General features: G+C 39.6%; 1 protein-coding gene across 1 annotated transcript in view; it reads right to left on the minus strand.

Annotated features, from left to right (window-relative positions):
* Nucleotides 1-12933, minus strand: part of LOC142026618 (solute carrier organic anion transporter family member 4C1-like) — a 33438-nt gene extending 20505 nt beyond the window's left edge. The window contains exons 1-3 of the mRNA XM_075019798.1: nucleotides 12703-12933; nucleotides 7284-7547; nucleotides 646-840 (exon numbers count right to left, since the gene is read on the minus strand). Coding sequence (XP_074875899.1) covers nucleotides 646-840; nucleotides 7284-7547; nucleotides 12703-12916 — 673 coding nt within the window. The 5' untranslated portion in view covers nucleotides 12917-12933. The remainder of the gene's footprint in view (nucleotides 1-645; nucleotides 841-7283; nucleotides 7548-12702) is intronic.
* Nucleotides 12934-24576: the final 11643 nt, after the last annotated feature.

The following is a 24576-nucleotide window of genomic DNA, read 5'->3' on the forward strand; positions in this document are numbered from 1 at the left end:
CTGCTGACTGGAAAGATTAAAAAACATTGTTAAGAATTAGTATTTCTTAGCTTTTAAACAGCTCCACAGTAAAACACATTCTCCATGACTCCAGGCAACCCTTTTGCTTTCAATTAAGGAAAGATACTTCCAGTATTTCCTTCTGAAGTGCCAAATTTGTATGTGGCTGAAGAACTGCACTGATCACATAATGCATAGGAGTGTCCCTGCACTGAGGGGATTGCCTACTGTTAGAACATCAGTAAATAAAACTGTTGAAGGATACAGTAAGGTCTGGCTAGTGACCTGATATAGGGTAGTCTTCAACACCTGTGACACTACAAAGCAAATTTTTGCTACAACTTATTCTGTTGATAACAGGCAGACTACATTAACCATTTAATCACTTTCAGTTATTGACATGAAAAAACAGCAGGAGAGGTGCACAAAGTAGCCTTACCATGCTCTACAAAATAACTATTGGAAAGACTTGACACTTACAGCAGACTAATACGTAACTTGCACAGTAACTGATACAGAAACACTTTATGCACATAAGTAAATAATTACAAGACTGATTTAATAAGAGGAATTCATAAAAGCATTTGGAAGGCATTGCAGTCTGATCTATCCAGACAATGTGTTATAAATAGTTTAAAAAGTTACCTATATAAAGGGAAGACTTGTGTTTTGGGACACTGTCATCAATAAAAGCTGTCCCCAAAGTATATAGTGGAGTTCCTCCAACTCCCAGCAGCAGCTGCCCCAGGATAAAGACATACAGATAGTTGGGAAGTGAAGACTTTGTGCTGGCACTGCAAGTGAAGTTAGCAGAGCTTGTTCCTGGAATTTGACATGTGTCTGAAAGACAGAGACAAAAAGACTTTAAAATTCTGTTACCAAGTTCATCACAGACCAACTGAAGAAAAACCTGGACTGAAAGCTAAACTACATATGAAGTGGTGTTAGTACCAGGCTCCCATTTTAATTTTCAGGCCTCCTAATATACCCTATATGACAGTGCCCTAACCTTCTATATCATATCCCTCAAAAGAAATACTATCATGGCTTGGTTTTTGTTTCATTACCAGGGAGGAAAGGTGGATGCAATAGCCTTATTAAAACATTTTGTCTTGCTGAAAGCCTTATTAACAAGATGTATTAAAAAAAAAACACAACAAAAAAAACACCAACAAAAAAAAACACCACAAAACAACAACAAAAAAAAACAACCACAAAACTGCCAAATGGTCATTCAACAGGTTAATGAATACTCTTAGGGAACAGACATTTCATTTTGTTCTTGTACCTTATAATGATTCTGAGGAGCACTAACAACAACTTCCACTCTTAAGTGGAAGAGCAGCCTGAACAACCTGAGGAAAGCTGGACTGCTGGAGAGGAAAGTGCAGTCATCAGTGGCAAGCAAAGGTAATCCTCCCTTCTCACAGTTTTGAGAAGGGTTTCCCTAAAAAAAAAAAACGCCACAACTTAAAACCCCACACCACTATCTCTCATAGAGCACAAACAGCCATATCTCCAGAATGAGAAGTTAATGTAAAGCCTCTGTATTTGTGTACACACACACACACAAAGAGGGAAGCAGAGGTAGAACAGCCTAAGGTTGCATCTGCTCCTGTAATGTTTGGCACCATAAGGAGGGAAGAGAAAAGAGGAAGTGAAGACAAGGAGTATGTTTTCTCTTCTCCTTCCTCTTGCTATCATTGCACTTTTAGTAGCAGACAGTCCCAAGCTACAAGATCAAAAAGAAGAGCATGGTTCTTTCCAGGTTTTTCCATAGAGAGCATACAACCCTAAGGAAGAGGATAAACCCATCAGTTTGGTGGAAACAAGCCATACTGAGCAAATATATGAAAACACCCTTCAGATCAGATGAGTAGACTGACTAGTTCTCAATACTTTGCTACAAAATTATTACATCATTTTTCTCAGGTCCTTTTATATTTGAGAACACTTTTTACTTAAGCAAACAAAGGGCAAGCCTGCCCACACTTTGGGCTCACAGGACATAAAATACATGGAAGTGCTTGCCACACAGCAGGTATTTAAAGAGAACTGTCTACACTGATGTTATGAAGTCATCCATGGGCTTTATCATGCCTGCCTCCAGAATGAGCAGCACCATAGTCATGATGCAATCATGTAGCACACAACAGGTGATTCAGTGGTGTTGCACAAAAACCAGCCAGTGTAGAGTGATGGGAAAACCTCATTTCAGGAGGAGCCATTAAAATTTTCCTTCCTTTCCACTTAGGAACAATCCTCATTTTAATGCTATACTGAAGCCACATGGGGAACATTAATTTTCAGAATATTGATTCATAATAGAAGGTTTTAGAGTATATATTCTATTTATTTTCAATCTGCTTTCTTTAGCAATATTCGCCTTTTCTGCAGGAAATTAAGTCTTTAATCAGGTTAACTTTGTACTATTTACATGCACAGCATCTAAAACCAACTATAGAAGGACACCATATCTTACAGTATCTTGTTAGTATACACATATTCACGTACAGCACATATATAGAATATACCTGCAGTTATGTTAACCTCTAATACCTTTGAGCAAGTCTAAAACAGCATTAACTAGTTATTTTATTGTAGTACACAAATAATAGTACCTTGTTAAAATACACACATCAGAAAACAAGTAATGCAGAGCAAGAAAATGCATGAAAGATGTTAAATGACAAAAGTGTAGCCTAATTTCATATATAGAAATAGCTTTATGAAATAAGCAGATTACATACAGTAATGGCAATCAAACTCTGACAGACTGTGGTTCTTCATGAATCCCCATCCTCTCCCCCAGTGTCTCAGTTCCTGTCAACCTAAAAGCCTATGCCATTGTGTAACTAATTGATTATAGCCTCTCTCCTTCAGTTTTCTAGCTCTTCAATTTAAATGCCCTAGGAAATTTATCCTGATGTTGAGATGAGAGAAGTTTATCACACTAGTTTGTCTTCAGAACCACATAATCAGGTCTAACTACAAAATTAAGAGAACCATGAATATGAACTTTATAACAATTATAATCCTTTTATTTGCACGAGCTATGAGCTTTTTGGTTTTGTTTTTTTTGAAGTCAGCAAATACACATGCACTTGCTGAGTGGAGTCATGGACCATATTTAATGTTTCCAAGAAACATTTTTAAAAGCAGTTTACCACAAAACTATGAGATTAGTTTAAACCAGCATAAGTCAGAACTGCTAAACAACAGTTTACTTTCCCTTCCTTAGCAATTCATGTCATACCCTTCTTGTGTACCCATCTGCTTAAACCTTGGACTGAAAGTGACACAGGTTAAATCTAACCTGGATTAGATCCACACACCTGTTTGCTGCCGCTGTAAGAATGGTGGAGAGAAAAGGCACTGGCTTTTAAATTATCAAGAAAGTCTAACCTGAGATAAGCCAAGCTCTGGGAGAGTTTAAGATGGGTGACTGACCATTTTTAACTACCTTTTCCTCATTAAACTTGTTTTCCCTTCTAAAAGTCAGTAGATTAGACTTGCACTTTAAAAAGCAAAACTGCATTAAAGGCAACACCATCCAACAGAGTTGGTTATTAAAAACTTTCTTGCATGCTTTAATCTAACACATCTACCTGAATCCAAGTTATGTAAAGGCCAAAATATTCCCAAATATCTAATGCAACATACTAGCCAAGAAGGTGGAACCAACCGTGAGATGCTTTAGCAATTACATTAATTAGAAGAAAGACAGGTCAAGACTAGTTTTACTCACATCTTAAACTGCAGCTAGTAGGTGTGGGCAGTTTTTGTCTTTTGAGGGGGGCAGGGAATACTTTAAAGAGAATTGTAAGGAGTGAGAAATAAAGAACAGCTTGGTTTCTACTTCTTTTTAAACTTGAAAATCTGTCTCCCCTTTAAGTCTTGAATGGGAAAGTCACTCAAAGCTTCAATGAACATGCTGAATGAAGACTAACTTCTTAATTTATAAAGGCAGATGTTGCAGTATTATGTAACATTTAAGTGGTATAGAGAAATAGACCAAGCAGTGTAGAGAACAGCAGCACTATCCATTATTTGGCTAATCAGATAATCTCTTCAGAGAGCAAAAGCAACAGAAAAACCACAGACATACTGATGGTGCAAGACAAAACAGTCAGATTAGAAGCTGGCATCACACATATTCTGTTGCCTTTAGTACTCAAATGTCTCAGTCTTCTTCACTCTTTAATTGTCCTTGGCATGCTCTGGGAAGGAAGATCAATTAACGCCCTTCTGAGAGGGCTCACTAACTCTCAGACCCTAAATGACTTATCCACCACCTGAGTTTCCAGTAGAACAGAGAACTGAAGGAAGGTGTTCAAGTCATTCTCCCTCTTCTCAAATCACACCGCATACATTTCAACTCAAATGGCTAAGACTTGTTATTAAACAAAGATACTTCTTTTTTCCAAAGATATCATTCACATTCTGTTACTGAAGAGACTCATGGAATAATTCAGGTTGGTAGAGGCATCAGGGAGTCAAGTAGTCCAACCTCCTAAACCAAATGGTGTCAAAACTGAATGCAGACCAAGCTGCTCAGGACTTTACTCAGCAGGGTCTTGAAAACCCCCAAAGATACAGACTGCACAGTCTTTCTGAGTAACCTGTTTCAATACTTGACTGTCCTCACAATAAAGTTATCTTCCTTGTGTCAGGTGAAGATCTACATTTCACATTTGCTGTGACAGACGTCTTTTACAAATGTAGACATGTTTCAATAAGATCCGAGACAAAGTTTAAAAGTACATTGCTTACAGCATCTGCAGTTTTTACAGTCCTCTGCGCTGCCTACGGGTAATCAAATACAGAATGGTTTCATTACAGACAAACCACTAGATGGAGCTCCTGACTACAAATATAAGAGACAGCTGAGAGACTGGCGATCCCACGTAACCTAAAAAAGTTATCAGAACAAATAGTGGGTTACATATGTGTTACAAATTTGAGTCTGAAGTCTTTCTGGAGATTAGACAAGACATGTCTGCTGTGGCTAAAAATTTCTGTAAGTAGACCATTGGTTATCTACTTTTCGAATATGAAATGGATTAAACTATTTCTAAAGAGTGTTACTATGATAAATATTTCCAGTTGAATAGTTTTGTAGAGTAGACTATGTATATATTCAGAATAAAAGTAAATTAATATCTGAAGGTAAAACAGTAAGTTCCAGGAAGTCTCTAAGGCTTATACTGGAGGCTAGATGTATTTTGTATTTCCAGACTAGATTTACAAATTAACCAACCCAGCAGCCATATTAAATATTGCACGGAACTATACTTTGAAGTTGTCATGCAGGTGAAACTCACCGTACTTACATATAACAGATGAACATAAATAATCAAGTAACCAGTTTCAAGTAGGAACTGTTCAAAAATAAATTAGGTGGTAGATTTTAATGTAAAGCATCAAATAAAAGAGTTTACTCCCAATACATTAAAATCTCTGTAAACTACTCATCCAAACAAATAAGCAATAAGGAAAGTTTTGGGGGTGTGGTGCTATTAAATTCTGCAACTAAATGTATTGCTAAGATTCTTCATCAACATCAGAACTAGCTAAACCATCTATCCTATAAAATCACATACTGTGGTTTATTTAACTGTTAAAGGATGCTGTTGCACAGCACCTGCACATTTACATCAAGTATGTCATGGTGCAGACATTCCCTGCACTCTGTAATCATTTATCTTAGTGTTTTGTTTAAGTCAGCTTAAGTCCTTAACTCTGCTCACCACAGTTGTGGCATAGTTACCAACTTTACAGCAGTAAAAAAAGAATGAATGCAGTCAGCTTACAGCGCCATGGAGAAGCACGTACATGTTCCATGACCCCTAATAAGGTATCAACACCTACAGTATCTTTAATGGCAGATGAAGTGGCAGATGTTTGATGAAACAGATTCTTAGAGATTTCAACCAAAATTGGTAGGAGGGGGGGGAGATCAGTTGCAATAGTTGGCCATCTCCCTTCACACTCCCACCCTGCCAGCATCTTGTTTCAATTAAAAAAAAAAAAAAACACACACACAACCCAAAACCAAGCCTCCGATCAGATTGGAACTTTTTTGTGTTAAATTCAGCTTCCCTTCCATACTAGTGAAGTAGAGAGGGTAATACTGAAACTGAAATTGTAGAGAAATGGGACTGTACATAGAGCCAGGAACAAGTAAGCTGTTGCCCCTCTACTAAGGGGTAACAAGCAATCATCTGCTCACAGCTCCAGCCCTGAAGAGTTTTTCCTTTTGGCCTTGTTCAGTTAAAAGTTCAATTAACTTCTGTCTCAGATCCTCATTTATTAGATGGGGAACAATAGCTTACCAAAGTTATCTAACTAATGGTCAATGTCAGGACAGCTCATGGAAGTGATTAATACTTAAAACCCTAATTTGATAATCAACAACCAGAAGACTGAGAACTTTCCATCAGATTGCTTAATACCTACTGATTTTTTTAGTGAGCACTCTAACATGCTTAGTCAGTGAAGGCATAAATCTCATTAAACACTGCAATAACAATTAAGACAATCCTAAAAGATTAAGTCATCCTGCTTGAAACATATCTGAATGTTTCTTTATTAGTTACAGGTGTGCCACTAAGTTGAGATGCAAGTAGTTGGTATTAAGCACATTGCACTTAAAGTCTTGTTTTATGAGAAAAGATATGCAAGATCTGAGAACTGGCAGCTCCCACTATTTCAATACTGCTTTGCTCAGTATAGGTCAGTACTGCTTGTTCCCTCTTTGTTTCAAAGAAACCTACAAGTTTTAATCAACATTTCAGAACTTAGTGAAACTTGTCAATGAATTATCCAAGATGCCTTTAATAGTTCAAAACCCAAAAGAACTACATGTAGTCACCTTTCAACAAGAAGATGGTAAATCTAACAGCTTTCCTTCAACATTTATTCTACATCACTGACCTAAGTTGGATTCCTATGCACAAAGAAATGCCAGATCGTTTTTTACTCAAAGTGAATTTTAATTGCATTCATCAATGCAAGTCAAAAAAAGCATTTTATTCAATTGTTGCTTATAAGAACTGACATTGACACTCAGATCTCTTTTGAAAAAGAAAGTTCACTGTGAAGAGACAGCCCTTGAAGTTACAGATTTCACAGAAACATTCTGTTTTCAGTGTTAGAGATAATACTCTATTTTTAGGACTTTGACAGAGATTAACTATGTTGTACCAAATTAAGAGTTGCACCAAGATGCTACAGAGATTATTTTTTTTTAAATCATTTTCAAAACATAAGGATAAGCTTACCTTCAAGTTTAGCTCCATAGTGGTATTTTCCACTACTGAAGTGTGGTAAGGAAAATATAAGTGAGCCCAATCCTAGCATAAATGCTGAGAAAGCAAGCCATTGTGGTTTGTGCCCTCTTTCTCCAAAGAAAGATACAAACAGTGACAATACACAAAAAGCAATGTCATAGCTTGCAGAGATTAAGCCAGTGAGGGAACTGTTCAATTCGTAACGCTTCTCAATTGTCGAAATACTAATGTTAATCAGGCCATTTACCACAATACCTACAAAAAAAAAGGAGATAATTAGTCAAAGATACATTAATTGGATAGAGTTCCAAGGGTAAACCCATCATTGTGTGATGGAACGGTTAAAATTAATATATTTACAAAGTTACATTTTAAGGTATTTATTAGCTTTAAAATCCAGGTGTATAGTGGATTGATACATTGCCAACTTAAGCCAGCCAAACTGCACAGGACTTATTCAATTTTTTTCTCTCCTGTGGGCATTAAAGATTCAACACTTAAGTATTAAGCCAGCAAAATACCATGCCTCAAACTCTGTTCACATATTAACGTTCCAGATTCAGTTCAAAGCACAGACAGACTTCAAACAGAATACATTACAGTGTCATAAGATACTGTACAAATTAAAAGGAAATTAGTCAAGATTGACTTGCATTAGAATACAAGCTACAACTGAAGCAAGTTCAGGATATAGCTTTCAAACAATGATTGTCAAACAAACATGATTTCCTCCCTGCCATCACAAAGGGAAGATACAAGAAGGCTTTTGAACAGACATCCTTCCCCTGTAATACAAAAAAGTATAAAGTTACTTAAAAATACTCTGCAGCTCTTTCAGAGCAACTGAGGTGATTAACTGAGGAAACAGTTTGCCCTCTGAATCTTGAGGTTCCTTGAAGCAGAAGTATCAGTTGACCTGGAAAAAAGGCCTTTCACAAGCTGCTCTACTTCAGCACAGGTAAATTCCAAAAAACTGATCCAAAAGTAGAAGCAAGTAAGCTGCAACTGCCAGTGCATGCTTATACACACTGTCCATTTTTACAAAAGTGTTGTTTGTAGATACTAACTTGAATCTCCCACCCTGCTTCACATTCTGTTTGTATGTGAAACACCAAACAGTTAAAACTTAGAGGAGTTTACTTTTAACAGTCCCAAAACAGGATTCTGTTACAAGTGAGATGAATAGCTGCACTTCACCACAGTGTTAGAAAACTTCATGGTAGTCTAATTAAACTGGGCCTGTAATAAAATATATACCCTGGAAAAAAGTTAGGAAGTCTTGGAGTCACAGTTGCAAATATGAGTTCTGTAACCTCACAGATGACAGACGAGCATCTCCCATGACACAGGTGCTACAGTTACCCTTCCTCTTTGATTCTCTACTATCATTCCAAGACCAGAACAGAAGGACAGATGACTGGGAACAGTAACAGATTTAAGTTAGTTTTCAACAGGCACTGCACCACCCAGAAGTGCAACTACACAGGCTGAACTTCAACAGGTCTGCTTAAGTGCTCTACATACTAAAAAAAATTACTCCAAGTGTGTGATCAACCAGCTGTTTTCTTACCAGTGCAATCCCTACCATAACTAAACACTTCAGCTTTCTATAAGGAGGCAGCTATTGGCACAGTCTTAATTTTCTAATACTCTGCTACAGCCTCTTTATCAAGGATGACAACTTCACCTGTCAGTCTGTCTGTCTGTCACCACACTTAAATTCATATGGGAATAACAGAGGTATTCAGGTGTTCCTCCACTGCCATTATTTATACATTTGGCAGCTTTCTTTTCTTAAGGAGCATTGACCAAAGAACAATACTAGCATGAAGGAATGAACAAACAAGTTCTTCCCATTTGCCAGCACTTCAAACATCTACTAAGCCCTTAAAACATTCACATGAAGTAGGTGTGCTACATAGTGAGTTGGTTACAGAACTAGAAGACATTGTCTTTTACCTGTAGTTTAAGCTGCCACCCTTAATTTATATCCTAAAAGACATAAAACCTTGCAGTTAATTTTATTGGCTAATTAGATTTCATCTGTAAAAATGTAAATGTGATGAATGGCAGTATAACTTCTTAATGCCATCATCTAGTGATTAATCACTAAAATCTCTTCAGGAAACATGGAACCTGGCTGGTACTAACTTGATGTGAAAAACAAATTCTACAAGGACATCGCAACACTTCAACAGTGGTATAGAAATTATTTTTTAACTATTCTCATCCAAAACCTTATTGTCCTGCCACATCTGTTAGGAGTTTAGGTACAGTGTGTACTGACCCACGAAATCCAGATTAATCATAAACCAACTTCATTTGCTCCAAGAAAAAACAAGAGTATTTTTTCTTCATCCCTTTAACCAAAAAAACATGCTTTACAGTTGTTGTAAGTATGATGGCTTTAAAGCAGTGGTTTGCAGACACCCAATCAAAAAAGAAAAAAAACAAAAACACAAAAATAATTTAAAAATCTTTCCCGTAACAAATCTGATCAGGGTATAAAAATATTAGCGCTATTCAAATTTTTCAGACAGATTAGACTGGACCAGTCTCAAACAGTGGTTCTGTTGGTTTGTTTAATAAAATTATTACTGACATCAGTTAGAAAGAGCCCTTCCTGCACTCAAAATAGTGAGATATCTTCTACCTTGTTTGCTACTACAGCTATAAACTGCAGCATATCCTGGTTTTGTATTACAAGATGCAATCATACATTTATGCAACTCTAAGTGCCATACAGAAAGCAGGTATTAGTCATGTAACTATGTTCTACACAAAGAAGTGTTTTCTATTCTGGAAATACAGGTTTCACATGTACTTGAAATAGAAACAGCCAGAAATGAAGAGTTAAGCTTCACCTGGAGTCTTCTGAGGAGCTGAATTACAGCATATCAGGTGCTAATGGTAACAATAACCTCTTTCCTAGGGCAGCTAGAAAATAATCTAATAAATACATGCCTTCAGTTAGACACACACACACACAAAAATCTACATGCATGTACCAGGTCACTGCAGATAACTACCTATGTTCACTCATTGTATTAAAAGTCTAGTATAACAACTTACATTAAAAGTGTGTTAACTACTATTGCATTGTTCTTTGGCATGTTAGGAAATAACCTTTCCTAGATGTACATTAGCATTAGCAGGTTTTATAGATGTATTTTATCTTCCTCAGTGATGGTTTCCTGTAATTTGGAGGGTGAATTAAGTAATTGAACCCAAAGCTAGAGTAAAGTAGTAGCTCACGTAACTTCAAAATCCCAGTGTTGTTTTGTGTGCTTTTATCTAAACTCTGAAGCTGCAAGACCTAAATATTTTCCCAAAGTTTCACATGCAGCACGGAATTTCTTGTCTGAAAGTGATTCATGTTTTTTCTGCTTCTCAAAAAGAGCTGCAACTTGAGTCTACAGTGCCAGATTTCTTTTCTACGATCTAGCCAAAGGAAAGATACTTGGTCAGAAAATCCAGATAACACATCATCAAGAATGCCACAAGGTCTGTAATAGCCATGCCTACATCAGCTTTCAAAATGAGCATCAGAAGTTTCCTTACATTAAGGTCCTAAATCTGAACTAGATTAGATAGGTACCACAGGACGATGACCTGGGTAAGTGGCATAACCAGCACCCATAGCACCCTGAGGGGACAGAGAAGATACAAGACCTTTTTGTGACTGGGAATGTATCAACACTACTAATAAGAGATAAAATTTAAATGATACTGAATTCATTGTTCAGCTGAGCAGACAATCAGATCAACACAGCAAACTGGATTTTAAGAAATATTGCTATAGCAAATGTAGAAGTGCTGGAAATATTCAAGTCTAGTTTGCATGATCTAAAAGTCTTCTAGTAATCAGCTGCCACTGAAATCTACCATGTAAGAAGTTATTCCACTCCTCCCTTTCTTTTACTATGTTAGAGAAAATAAATCTGAGCTAACAGCAGAACAACTGCAACAGTAATCACCTCCTGGTCCTACCAGCTGTAGCACAGCCTTTCAAATACAAGTAAGGAACAACAGGCTCTGCCCAAAACTCTCTAGATACTTTTCTAGCACAACATGTGTATGTTAAGAAAAGATCAGATTCTAAACACCTTGAAATCAGAAAGAGTTCATGGAAACACATACAGACACTGGTTCTTCTGAGGATTTTCCAAGCAACACAAGCAGCAGTCAGATCCTTCTAGGTTTTAAGCAGAACCTTCTACTCAGTTCTCCTCAGACCACCTCAGTTACCGCAGTGTGGTTCCAGGCATGAACACAGCCATCCATATTCCACCTGTCTTTAGCATAGTCTGCCTGCTCTTCTAGCACTGAATCTCTTCTCCATGTCCCCCCACACCTCTACAGCAGTCTCATTCTTTATGAGCAAAAAGGATGAGCTTTAAAGCCTCAGTTTTTCAGGAAACAAGTTTTCTTTTCTAGCTAGTCCAATAAAGTTGAAGGGTCCTGAACATTAATCCAATAGCTCCTTTTGACAGAAGAATATCTAAGCTTTACAAACCTCAAGTTTGTACATTTGGTACACTAATGCTTCCTCTCCCCCTCAGCCATTATTACCACTTTCTAAGCCTAAGGCTTGCCAAGATCCTAACACATCTTGTTAGAGAAAACCAAAAATATGGACAAGAATATGTGAAGCTGAACAACAGAAATTAAGAGCAAGCTAAACCCCAGGTTCCCCCCAAGGTTAAGTTAAGCTGTTAGGTAAGTGTTAGAAAGATGACTGCACTGGGATCCACAGAACAAAACCAGGTTGTTTTTTAAAGCCATCTTAATTAGCCAAAGTCCCACCCAACCACACCAAGGTACCTTCTTAACTGTCAGGCAGGTAACAAAGTACATGCTAGGGCACTAAAGTTTTGTCTACTGGTTTATATCGTGTGTTTTGTTCCCTGGGTTATACGTCTCAACCTGTGAGGCACATATGGAGCACTAATTTCCCTGTGAGCCATGGGGACGCAGTCTAGAGAAGAGCATGAAGCACAGAGCAGATGGGACCATGGACTCATCAGTGGTCAAAAAGGTAGGTAGGAAAAGAAGAAAAGGAGGAACAGAGTTAAGTACAGAGAGTAATACTGTATGAGCAGCTTCCCTATACAGGGCACTACAGTACTTTCTTCCCCTAGTGAAGCCACTACTGTCACTTTTCAGCAACAGCACCAGACTCAGGCAGCTGGAGGAACCCTGCCTCCCCTTCCCCACCACCCAAATCACCACCACTACCTCCCCTGCCTTCCCAAGCCCAGGCTCCCACTTGGCCTCCCCTGCAGCTCCAGGATGGAGAGCAAGATGTGCCCAGGGCAGCAGGCAGCCTGCAGGGGCCAGGTCCCACAGGGAAGGTGGAGAGGAGTGCAGCAGGCCTGCGGCTCCAGACAAGGCGGCAGGGACAGGTTACCTTGGAAGATAGCCAGGAGGCTGTAGGCAGCCAGGTAGCCCTCAGGATTGTTGCAGAGCTGCAGAGCCTTAGGTGCGCAGCGGCCCCACCCGCAGGGCCCCTCCTCAGCCTCAGGGACGCCGGCATCTGCCCCGTCGGGGCTTGCCTGGCGCTGGCGGCGGAGGTCGGGGCTGGGTGGCTCAAACACCGGGTTCTCGATACCGTCACCCTTCATAGCGCTACGAAGCCGCTGCCCAGCACCGGCCGCAAGCGACGGCAGGCGCAACGCTCCTCTAAATACCCGAGAACGGGCCGGCCCCGACGGGGGCAGGTGGCGGCGCCTTCCCCCTCCTTCCGAGGAGGGCGGCCCGCCCCGCCCCGCCCCGACCCGCCCCGACCCCACCCCGCCCTGCTGGGGGCCGTGCCCCGCGGTTCCCGCCGCCTGGCGAGACCCCTGCGTCGGTGGGGTCACCGCTGAGCCCGCGCCGGGGAGGGGGCTGCAGTGCCCGCTGCCGGTGCCTTGCCGCTCCCCCTCGCCCTGCACCCGCCGCCCGGCCGCCCGGTGACACGGCCTCCAGCCCCGCCGGGCCCTGGCCCCCGTCCCTCTGCCAGCCGGGGCAGCCCCTGAAGGAAGATCCCCGCACCGGGAGCCCCCTAACGTTAACGCGAGTAACGCGAACGCCGGGCGGATGAGCCCGGCGTGCGGGGCGGGCTGGGTTGCGTTTCGTTTCGAGTTCAGGCGCCCACGCCGAGCCCTGCTTTGGCCGTCCCGCGGAGGGTCTGGAGGGAGCGTGCCGTGGCGGCCTCCGTCCACGAGGCAGGACGGCGCGCCGCCGGCGTGGGGCGTTGAGGCGGCGGAGGTCGGCGGCTGCGAGTGGCAGCTACCCAGCAGCGGCAGCGAACGCGGCACATCGCTTTCATCGAGCAGCAGCTTTCGCCCCGAGAAAAAAAAGAGATGAAAAAATCAGGCGCCTGAAGAAAGTCCTCAGGAAGGTTTCTTCCAAGAAACCAGAAAAAGTGAAAACGTTCTTTGTAAGTGTTGGGAAAAGTGGAAGCAGTGTTTTTCCGGATACGGTACTTTCCCACTTTAGGCAAGTGAGTTGGCACATGACCTGCTGGGATGTGGAAACCCATCTCCAACAAAAAAAAAAAAAAAAAAAAAAAAGAAACCTGGACATTTGCAAATGTCACCCTTTGGAAATATTATTCCCCTACTGTACCACAGAAAGTTTCCACCTGCAGGAGCTTCCAGTCATTGAACAAGTTAATTCAGTTGCAGACACCAACCATGAGAGTTTGTCAAGTGTACAAGGAAGTAGCAAGTTTGTTTGCATGTAGTGGGAATTATTTTACTCATCTGCACAAGAACAACTGGGAAGGAGTCCAGGGATCAGTCAACTGTCACCACTGGTGTTAATCTTTGGGCAGTACAGGTTTGTCCTGAAGAGTGCTTCCCCTTTCAAGAGTTCAACACATTTTAGAGACAAGTGAAATAAGGCTGAAACTGGAGACGTCACCAGTGGCTTTGGTTTCACAGTGAAAGCCAGGGCATCCTCCTGAATTCCCAACCATTCTCTCTTCACCTGGTGTCACAGCTTTTCAGAGAGAAGCACACGTTTTCAAGTATTCATTAGCAGCACAGAAACTACATGGAGATGACCTTCTGCAAAAAGAAAACCTGTAGGTTAAAAGAGAATACATGTCTATATATTTGTATAGATAAATTGCAAATGAGAAATCAGCTGCCCCTGCTGCTGCTACAGCTTGCAGAGGCAGTGGGTGGTGGCTGGAGCTGGAGGGCCATGGGCTTCCCTGGCAGTTGGGCCTTCCCCCCCTGCTCCACCTCGGCCACTTTGGGGTCCCTCCCAGGCACTGCCCCAGCCCCACATCCAGCAGTGACCTTCCTGAGCCTGCATGAGCTCAGATAGTTGCTCCCCAGTGAAGCATTCCTCTGCTGGACACTGATGACCCCCAAACACTGAAATTAGCTTATTATCATTTCAGGCTGTAGTCTGGAATGGTTTTTCCTCAGCTGGTTATCAAGATATATCCCAGTTAACAGCCTCCTGAGAGGTCTGAGGATGTGCCTAAACCAGCTGGCACACTAACTTGTTTCAGGAATAGCGTATTAGTAAAATCTTCTTTTGTCTGTGTTTGTTTGCATTTTATTGATTTTTCTTTTCTTCCCCCTAATTAAAATAAAGTAGGATGTAATTTGAAATAATATCCTGATCTTCACTAGAGTGCCTACATGCTAGAGTAGTAAGAATAATCCATGAAATTGCTAAATTCTTATACTGCTAATGAGACTTAAAAACCTCCCTTGATCTGCCAGGTCAGCTAAGTTTGTTGTTATCTTCATCTAGTTGCCACCCTCCCAACTGATGGTTTTGGTTTTATCATCACAGGAAGGTGACAGAAGGGAAGGGAAAAAGAGAAGTGAGTGGAGCTTGCTACGAAAAACAGTGTGTTCAGCTGAAATCAACAACATTTTTAAGAAAATTGGGGAGGGTAGCATTGTAGCATCCGGTCTAGGCCTAGTCTGGGAATTAAATAGGGAATTGAATAATTCAGGAATTAAATAGGATTGAACTCTCAAGAGTTTATACCATGCTAGTAGAACACAGATTTTAGGAGAAAGCCACAGGGACAGGGAGAGAGAGTGGGAATAAAATATGATGTATTTTTGCACTGGTTATGTTGCCTGAGTGATACTGCTGTTCCTCAACAAGCAATTTACAGAGAAATGAAGTAGATCCAAGCAGCTTTTATAAACTGCTTTAATATGAGACATTACCTAAAGCTATTAAAGAAGTTTAAATTCCTGACATTCAAGGCTGGGTATACAACCCACTTGAAAATGGCAAAATACAACTGGTTTCTAGGAAAGTATCTATATAAAGTGCTCAGATAAAAATGGTAAGGGATTGTGAGGTGAATAATCTGTTGGACTAGATGGAGTTTGTTCATGGAAAAGGCAAATACGACCTACAATTTATGTGTGTATTGCTGAACAGGCTTGTTCAGTCTAGCAAAGTGAAGTGCTCCATGAAATAATAAGCAACTGTACAGAGAAGTGAAAAAAGGCAACAGAAAATTTTAGAACAAATGAGCAAAATGACCATAACTAATTTTTCTCTTAGAAGTTAGAAGGCTTTTAATCTTCAGTAGAGGAGAGTTTTGGAACAAACTTCTAATGGATTTAGTGAATTCTAAATCTTTAGATGGAGCTTGATCAAATTATAATTAGGATAAGGACACAAGAACTGTTTAACTAGGAGGTCTTTTTCTGATCCAAAGTTCCTGTGAAGTGGGAATGGGAAGCTATATTCTAGGAAAAAACTGATGGGTAACTCAAAAGAATATCATAAAATTCATACTGGAATGCCTTGCAGAGAGATAAACAAGTATTTTAAAGAAAAAAATTGCTAAATTTGTGCAAGGTTTATAAAATGTCACTGCCTTCTAACTTCACAGTGTTCTATTTGATCAGCTACAGCTTCTGCACTCTCACAAGTCGTAGTTTTCCTGTTGCATGGTATTGTGGCATCACATTTTTGATCAGACATAAACCTACCATAGGAATGCTAGGTAAGACCTGTGGATTTAAGAAATAGAGTTGCCTTTTTAAAAGGCTGAGAACTGCCATTCTCTGAATTGTGAAAGTTAGTTTTTGCCATCAGAGAAGGCAGATAAGGCAAAAAATGCATACTTAAAACATTTTTTTTTGAGCATCTTGAAGCCATCCCCTGTCATTTAAAAGACCAGCTGGTGCATAGACCCACTCTCACGTTCTAAGATTATCTCCCAGAAACATGACACAACATTTTGTCAGTAAAATACTCGCTTTGAGTCTACCAGCTATAAAATAAGATGCAACGTAGATTACCTGGGATCCTTACAACACATTTTCTGGGCAGCTTTTCAGTATTTTATCTCTACTACGGTAGCTCTCTCCACATCATTCTCTGTTATTTGGCCTAGGTCAGAATTCTCTCAAAGGAACTTGTGAAAAAACAGTGCTACCTTTTTTACTGAAGAATCTTCCTTTGTGTCTTCTTTTTTTTTCCAGTGAAGAAAAGCCTTGGGTCTTGAATTCTTATCTACTTTATGGTATTCAAAGATGCAATTAACACCTCTACCAAGTATATTTCCCTGTTTTGAAGAGGCGCATGGATTGGGATATATTAGCACCCAGAGAGAGTCATAACAGAGTAGCAGTTAGCTTCCCTGTTTGGCTTACAGAACCAGGAATTCAATACATTTGTTATCTTTTCTCTTTACTATCTTCATTGTTTCATATTTCTAGTAAAATCTTAATTCCATTTAAGTCCTGATGATGTGTTTGTTTTGGAAACAATGTAAAATCAGCATTTTAATTGTGGGTAGTTTTCTATTTATTTATGCAAAAATGATCTGGTTTTATTTGTTTTGGAACACATTTATTCTTTTGAAAGTGAACAAAGCAAACCTACAGCTGTGTGGTCTTCTGCTGTAGGATCTGAACTAGCTTAAGGTTATTTATTACTAAATTACATTGTGCCTCAGGGCAGTCATGTACTTCTGCCAACACAGCATTAACCTCTCTGCTTGTTTAGATTCTTGTATCTATGTTAATTAAGGTAATGTAGCTCTTAATCTGCTACCAGTATAGGCCCAAAGAAGCACCATCAACCTTTTCCCTGGTTTGAGTATATGACAAAGGACACATTTTCTTGTATTATTATCTTTTTTAAGACATTAGTAATGGATCTTCTATTCTTACTTTTGTGCTATTTTCATCCATGGGAAGTCCAACCAACTTATCCTGCAGTGAAATACATTTAAGTGTATCCAGGTTTGTTTTCTTGGTTAGTGATAGTAAAGGGGTTCAACTGGTACTCTACAATTAATTCCTATAGTTATTCCCATCATTTGTTAAACTGTCTAATGAATATGCCTCATTGTGAAAACTCAAGGCACCTCCTGTTTTTATCTCAATGCTATAATCGTTTACTTCTAACCAAAGCAAATCCCTTACCACAGTCATTGATTTTTCACATAGTAAGTTCCACTGATTGTTTTCTACCCTTGGAATCTAATGAGTAGATGAATAGAGAAGAACTAATTAATTAATTTCTTTTCAGAAATGCTGGTTTCAGTGTTTTCTAGAACTGGGCAGTCTCCTCTGTTTTCTTTCTGCCTGGTTCCCAGTTTGAACAAAAACAAATGATGTTTTATCTGCCTCATAGTTTGTTGCGTTAGCAAATACCTGACCTCTAGTGGCAGGCAGTTAGTAATGATTTATGATGTAAAGTAAATTCTGCATATACAGAGCAGGAACAGGTAAATCCACAAAATTTCTCTCTTAAATGCTTCTGCTTAGCACTAGTGAGGCCACACCTGGAGCAGTGTGTCCAGGTCTACCCAGAACAAGACATAAATGGAGCTAATGGAGAGTTCAGCAAAGGGCCACTACAATGGTCAAGGGACTAAGCGTCTCTCCTCTGAGGAAAGGCTGAGAGAGTTGGGACTGTTCAGCCTGCAAGAAGAGCAGGCTCTGGGGAGGAGGATCTCATCAATGTCTATAAATAACTGAAGGGAGGATGAAGAAGACAGAGCCAGGCTCTTTTCAGTGGTGCCCAGTGACAGGACCAGAAGCAATGGACACAAACTGAAACACAGGAGGTGCCGTCAGAACATCAGGAAACACTTTTTCACTGTGAGGATGACCGAGCACTGGGACAGGTTGCCCAGAGAGGTTGTGGAGTCTCCATCCTTGGACATATTCAAAAGCCGCCTGGATATAGTATTGGGCACCTGGCTGTAGGCAGTGCTTGAGCAGGCAGTTAGACCAGGTGACTTCCAGAGGTCCCTGCCAACCTCTACCGCTCTGTGATTCTGTGATCTGTCACAAAAAAGATTTCAGCAGCAGAAAAAAGGTGCCATTTTGGGGGTGGGATGATATAATTCTCTTGTGTCACAGTTTTAATTACTATTGACTTTGCCTTTTTACTAACAGAGAACACTGTTCTGAATGTACATCTAGAAAGAGACTATATCAAGTCTCTCCATTTGGGCTTTTAAAAAAATCCCCAAAAGAAATGTGCACAGAAAGAAACTTGCTAGTATGTTAGAGATGCTACTGCAAAAGAAGTCCAATCAATATTAAAGCTATACAGTCTGTATAGTTAAAGTTTAAAAAATGGGTGACAAAATCATATGATTTTTAGATTTGGGTAGTTTTATTGCAATACTTGATGTCTCCTGTCTTAAAAACTGACAGAAGAGGTATCTGAATTTTCTCAGGAAACTCAGATTTTACTGAGAAAAGGATGTTTCCAGTTTTGGAAAATCCTTTGTGTTTTAAGGGATGGATCAATTAATATGACATTCTTTGCAATTCAAGGAATCAAGATTATATGGGGTTTGTAGCAGTTTTGCAAATTATAGCCACACAGTGCATGAACAAGGCTTCTTATCAGCTAGATATTTCTGTCTAGATGTTGGGTGTATATTCAGATGAATATATAAATCCTGAATGTCTTGCTTTGATTGTTGGAAGTATCTTAATGTCAAATATTTCAAACTGTTCTAGTCTATTCTACAAAATTTTTACCAGCAAGTGTAATAAAGCTGAAGTTACACAATTCTGCTCCATGTTTTTATTGATGCAGCATAAACTTGCCCAGGGTTTTTCAAGGATTTTCCCTCTTTCTAAATATATAAAGCTTCTGTTTGTTTAGAAGATTTAAGTCTGATTTCATTCACTAATTATTATCTTCCTGGCCAAAAATAATGTTTCTGTGAGTGATTCTTGGAGAGGTTCTTTTTCAACTGATGTGCTTAGTCATTGCAATTATATATGTGAAATATAAAAGCTGGAAAGTACTAATATATATTACAAACTAGAGAATTTGTACATGAAAATTGTTAAGTTGATGAACTCCTTGGAATATCTCTATCAATAAAATAATCTATTAACAAATTAAACTTTAAAAAATTGCCTTGCACAGAAAAAACTCTAAAAATGAAGCTTTCCTGTTGGTGACTGCCTTTTATATTTCTATTAACCTAGAAAAACAACAGATTACTGATAATAACTTTAAAAAGCAAATATAAAAATTAAAACCTATAATTTAAAAAAAAAAGAAATTGAAAACTCAAAGTCAATTGCACTGGACTTTAAAATATTTTTAGGCTGCAAATTAAGCAATTTTCCTGCTCAGCAGTCTACTTGCTCAGGTTGATCAAGTAGATTTAATTCACAGGATATATAAAAATAGATGTAAAGAAAAAAATACTAAACCCTTTGTATGTTAGCTCTTACGAAATGCAGTAGCCAAATTATGATGTTAAGCCATAACAGGATTTTTTTTTTGCAATTATCTAGTGATTAAATGATTTATTTGACTTGAAAAGAAATGTTGATCTTCATCAAATGGCTTATTTTTAAGGAGAAGTTATAGAGAAAATCATCATTTTAGAAGTCCATAGCACAATAATTGAAATTACATTTTAGTTTATACATAGAATCATGAAATAGGAGCTGTTCAGGAGAAACCTTAATAATACATTTCCATTTCTTAATTACTGATTTAGGGATTGTATCTACCAGTTTTTAAAAGTTGCTTCATATACAGTTTAGTTTTGCACTAGATTTTTGTTGGGACTTTTGTAGTGAGTAATGTAATGGAACAAGAAGATTTCTGTTTTGGGGCACGTAAATCAAATATCCTGGTCATCGTTCCCTATTTTACTGAAGAAGACCTTCCTGGTAGGGAAGCTGAAGCTCTTGAGAAAACAGAAGTAAGCCAAACTGATGGCTTTTCATCAGCTAAATCACATTCATATATTTACATCATACACTAAGTTATTAAAGTAAATAACCTTAAAGAAGCCTTGCAGAAAGAAAGGGCTGCATTCAGCATAAAATTGAAAAAAAAACCAAACCCAACCCTTACACTAAATTTGTTTAACAGCCAAACCACAGTGACAGAAGAGCAACAGGGTGAAAAAGGATCAGAGGATTTCGAGCCATTAGTAAATCACTAAATACAACAGGAGAGGGTATAGCATACCCATCAGAAGTGGCTGCAGAGATACCACCAACAGCAATGCATGGGAAGATTTTGACAAATCTAGGGACACTTCATGCTTTCACCAGTTTATGGGATCCAAGTTAGAGTAGCTTGCTTGAATTTCCAACAGTTTATTAAGTTAGTCTTGTTCTGGGCAAAAAAACCCACACTGTCTTAGCAGTCTAATCAAGGAATTATTGTTAGTCCAATTACCGTGATTTTAATGTTTATAGTTCAAGCTGTATGCAGTTAAAATGACATGCACAAACTTCTAGTGTCCACGCCTTTCTTTGGTGTCACATTCACACTTCCACAGCCCCTCTGGGTCTCAAGGTTGATGGCTTCAGTTTGGGTTGTGGGGGAGAGTGTAGCAAGCCATTAGCATCCTGAGTCTCCAGGCAGGCCAAGTGAAGTCCATACAAAGCCTGACAAGTCCCAAGGCCTGTCTCATCAGCTAGACACAAAGCCTGTGGCCTGTTACAAGCAATGGCAGCCATGTTACTGGGCTAGAAGGCTGCCATGGTCTTTTCACCTATGCAACTCAGAAAAGGATATTGTAAAGGGACGTCCAGGAGAACAAGACAGGCTATGAACCTAACTACTACTAGTCAGTACCTCTCAACAGGTGAGGATCATCTGAGGAATGAACTAGCAGTCTGTTTCTGGTGTACTCATGAAAAGTCTTTAATTCTCCAGGTAGAGACATCAGCACTGACATATTGAGGTTGTGAAGCCTCAGGAGGCCTCAGGGAGCTGAAATCGTGTTCAGACCAGCAGAAAGTCTTGAAGGAATCAGTGGCACTAGATAGCACTGTTAAAGGGTAACAGTTGTTTGAGAGACCAGGTAGCGTAACTCTTAACCTAGGGTCAGGGAGCAGCAAGGGCCAGCGGCTGCATAATGGACAGGGAGGCAGGAGCGAAGGCTGACAACACGGCCAGCAGCAGGGCAGGGGCCTCATCAGCCCCGGCAGCCTCCTGCTGCACCCTCCCCTGGAGCCCCAGCCCCATGGACAGGGAGGGGTGTGGGTGGAGACCCCACGTGAGGCTGGTCAGGGCCTGTTAGTGCCCTGCCAGCCCTCAGACCTAAGATGCCTTAGGGTGCATCACCAGAAGAAAGACAAACTCTCAGGGGTAACTGTGGGTGTCTTAAAACTGAGAGAACATCCCTAGTGCTTTCTGTTTCACATCAGAAACACAGGATGGACTTTTGTAACCTGGCTGAGGGGCTGTCATAAGAAAAAGAATAGGGAAGATAATAGAAGCTGCTACAGAGGGCAAGACAGCGAGCAGTGGCCGAGGCTTGGAGACAAAATAGATACGTCACTGTTAGACTCGTGAACACGATGGAAGTACGTTCGTGATTGGTCTTGTCAGGGAGCAGCAGCACTTGCTGCTGTGCAAGGGCTGGGGAGCCAGGCACTGAGGGCAACAGCAAAGCAGGCAGGGGGACCTGGGCTTAATGTGGCTCCCAGGGCCAGCAGGGGCAGCCCCACACGAGGCTTCCCCCAGTTCCTGCTCATGCAGCTCTACTTCCAGAGGCCTGATCCAGGGCAGCATGTCTGCACCATGTCCGAGCTGGCATGAGCACAGGCAGGGAAACCCGGAGGAGAGATGGAAGGGAGGAAAGAGGTTGGTGCACTGGAGAACCTGAGTGATCTGATTAAGAAATAACTCATGAGTATTTGTTCAAATTTTCTTGGACTACATCATATTAAATAGCACCAGATGTGCAACTCTCCCACCTGTTATTTCTTTAGTTCCTATAATGTGGTTTTCTTCTTTTGTTTCACACCATTGCATAAATGGAAATGACAAACAGCTGGGGGGGACACAATTTTTTAACTGTGTCTGTTTCAATGTCCTATTATTTTACCTCTAACTATAGGCTATTAGCAATCTTAATTGAACCTTAGATAGTCTTTTAGTTGTTCCAAGCATGCAGCTCACACCCATGGAGATGTAGAATGTTTAAGTAGTTGTTAAAATGCATTCTGACTTTAAAAATACTTCAGAATACTAGATTACTACCAAGGAGAAAGTGACAAACTGATTCCACTTAGAGTATTCTCTTTGGAAGAGTGCTAGTCATCTGAGGGAATCTTTGAGGAGGAATTAACCGGAATGGAAAGCATTCTAAATAAATGAAGACTGGCAAGTAATCCAAGAGATAGATGTCACAACCTGGGCGGAAGGGAAAGAAAACAAACTGATCTTGTTTAAATATAGCAGGTCAAACTACTTTATAGAGACAACATATCAGGAATTTTCTGGCAAATCTGGTGCCATCTTAACTTGTTCTTGGTATGATTCCATTATTTTTGCTACTGATGTTAGCTGTCACAATTACAACAAGTTAAGCTAACACAAGCCCCAGCTGACATTTGGAACTGGTATGACACCGTACATTTTTCACTAAACAATTATCTAACTCTACACAAACAAATAATTTTAAATCAAATCCTGCTGAGAGATGTGTTTCCTTGGGGAACTATGCGTATACCTTGATGCACGTGTTTCTGGGAAAAGTATTTAAAAGCATATGAAAACCAGAGCATAACTATGATATAACTGTGCATTTGAAATACATCTTTAAATGTGTAAAACCCAAAAGAGAAGTTTAAGTTGTCCAGAAGAGGAGAAAAGGAAGTTTTCGAGAGGGCTTTTAGGGTAGAATTACAGATGCTGAATCTCAGTTCAAGTATGCCAGAAGTAGGTATCCCACTGACTGGAGTTATTTTAAAAGCCTGATATAAGAATCTAATCAGAATGAAAGCCTGACACTATTGAAGGTTATCCTGACATTTACATCACTGAACAAGGATTTTTTCCTTTGACTATACCCATTTCATACTCTTCATCCACTCTGATAATCACCTTGGCATCAATGGGGACACCTCTGTGAGCAGGAACACTATGATGTGTATTCACCATCAAGAATGTACAAACTCTCAATGACTGCAATATTCTTCCCTAAATGTAGGTGAAACTGCTTAGGAAATACTTTTCAGAGTATGTAAAGGGACAATATCCATTGATATTAATAAAATACCTGTGTGCCTCTAGTAGCAGATAATGTGAGTGAGGAATAAATTCATTATTTGGAAACAGGAAAGTAAGATAGTCCTAAAAATTTGGTAATTTTCAGGATTTGTTAGTTTAAGCGAGGTAAAATATGTAAAAAATTTAATACAAAAAATAAAATATAAGTATAAAACATTACAAAATATAAAATAATATGAAAATGTTAAAATTAATATAAATTATTTACCTTAAAACAGGTTCATTATCTAAATATTTTCATGGGATGAAACAAAAAAAAGGTGCAGGATATTTTTATGAAACTCATTATGGCATTTATTTTTCAGGGGCAGCATTACTGTAAGCTGTGTTACATAGGAAATCTTTTAAAATTCAGTTTATAAATACAGTCTGCCCAGTTCATAAGTTACGTGACAATATGTAAATTGTAGTCTTACATCACATTTAATTGATTTAGCCATGAACACTAAGCTAAATCCACAGCACTAAAACCAGCAATGCAATGAATGTTTAAAATGTTCATGAGAAAGTAAGAACTAAATACAGCAGTAGTTATGAAAAATAAATTTCTACCCAACCAGCCACCCAATGGGTTTACTACTAGCATCTAGTCTGAATAAAAGTGGAAGACAGTGTTAAACCATGCATCAACCTGTATGCCAATGTTACTCTGCAGAGACTCAGTCTGTCTTTCAAAACCAGATTAAGCATTCCAAAATTCTGGCTTTGACCTTCAGAAACTACCTGATCAGTCAAATCTGTAGGACATATGTCTGCTGCAAATATGCGGAGGGGA

This window comes from Buteo buteo, chromosome Z (assembly GCF_964188355.1).
Source record: "Buteo buteo chromosome Z, bButBut1.hap1.1, whole genome shotgun sequence".
NCBI lineage: Eukaryota > Metazoa > Chordata > Aves > Accipitriformes > Accipitridae > Buteo > Buteo buteo.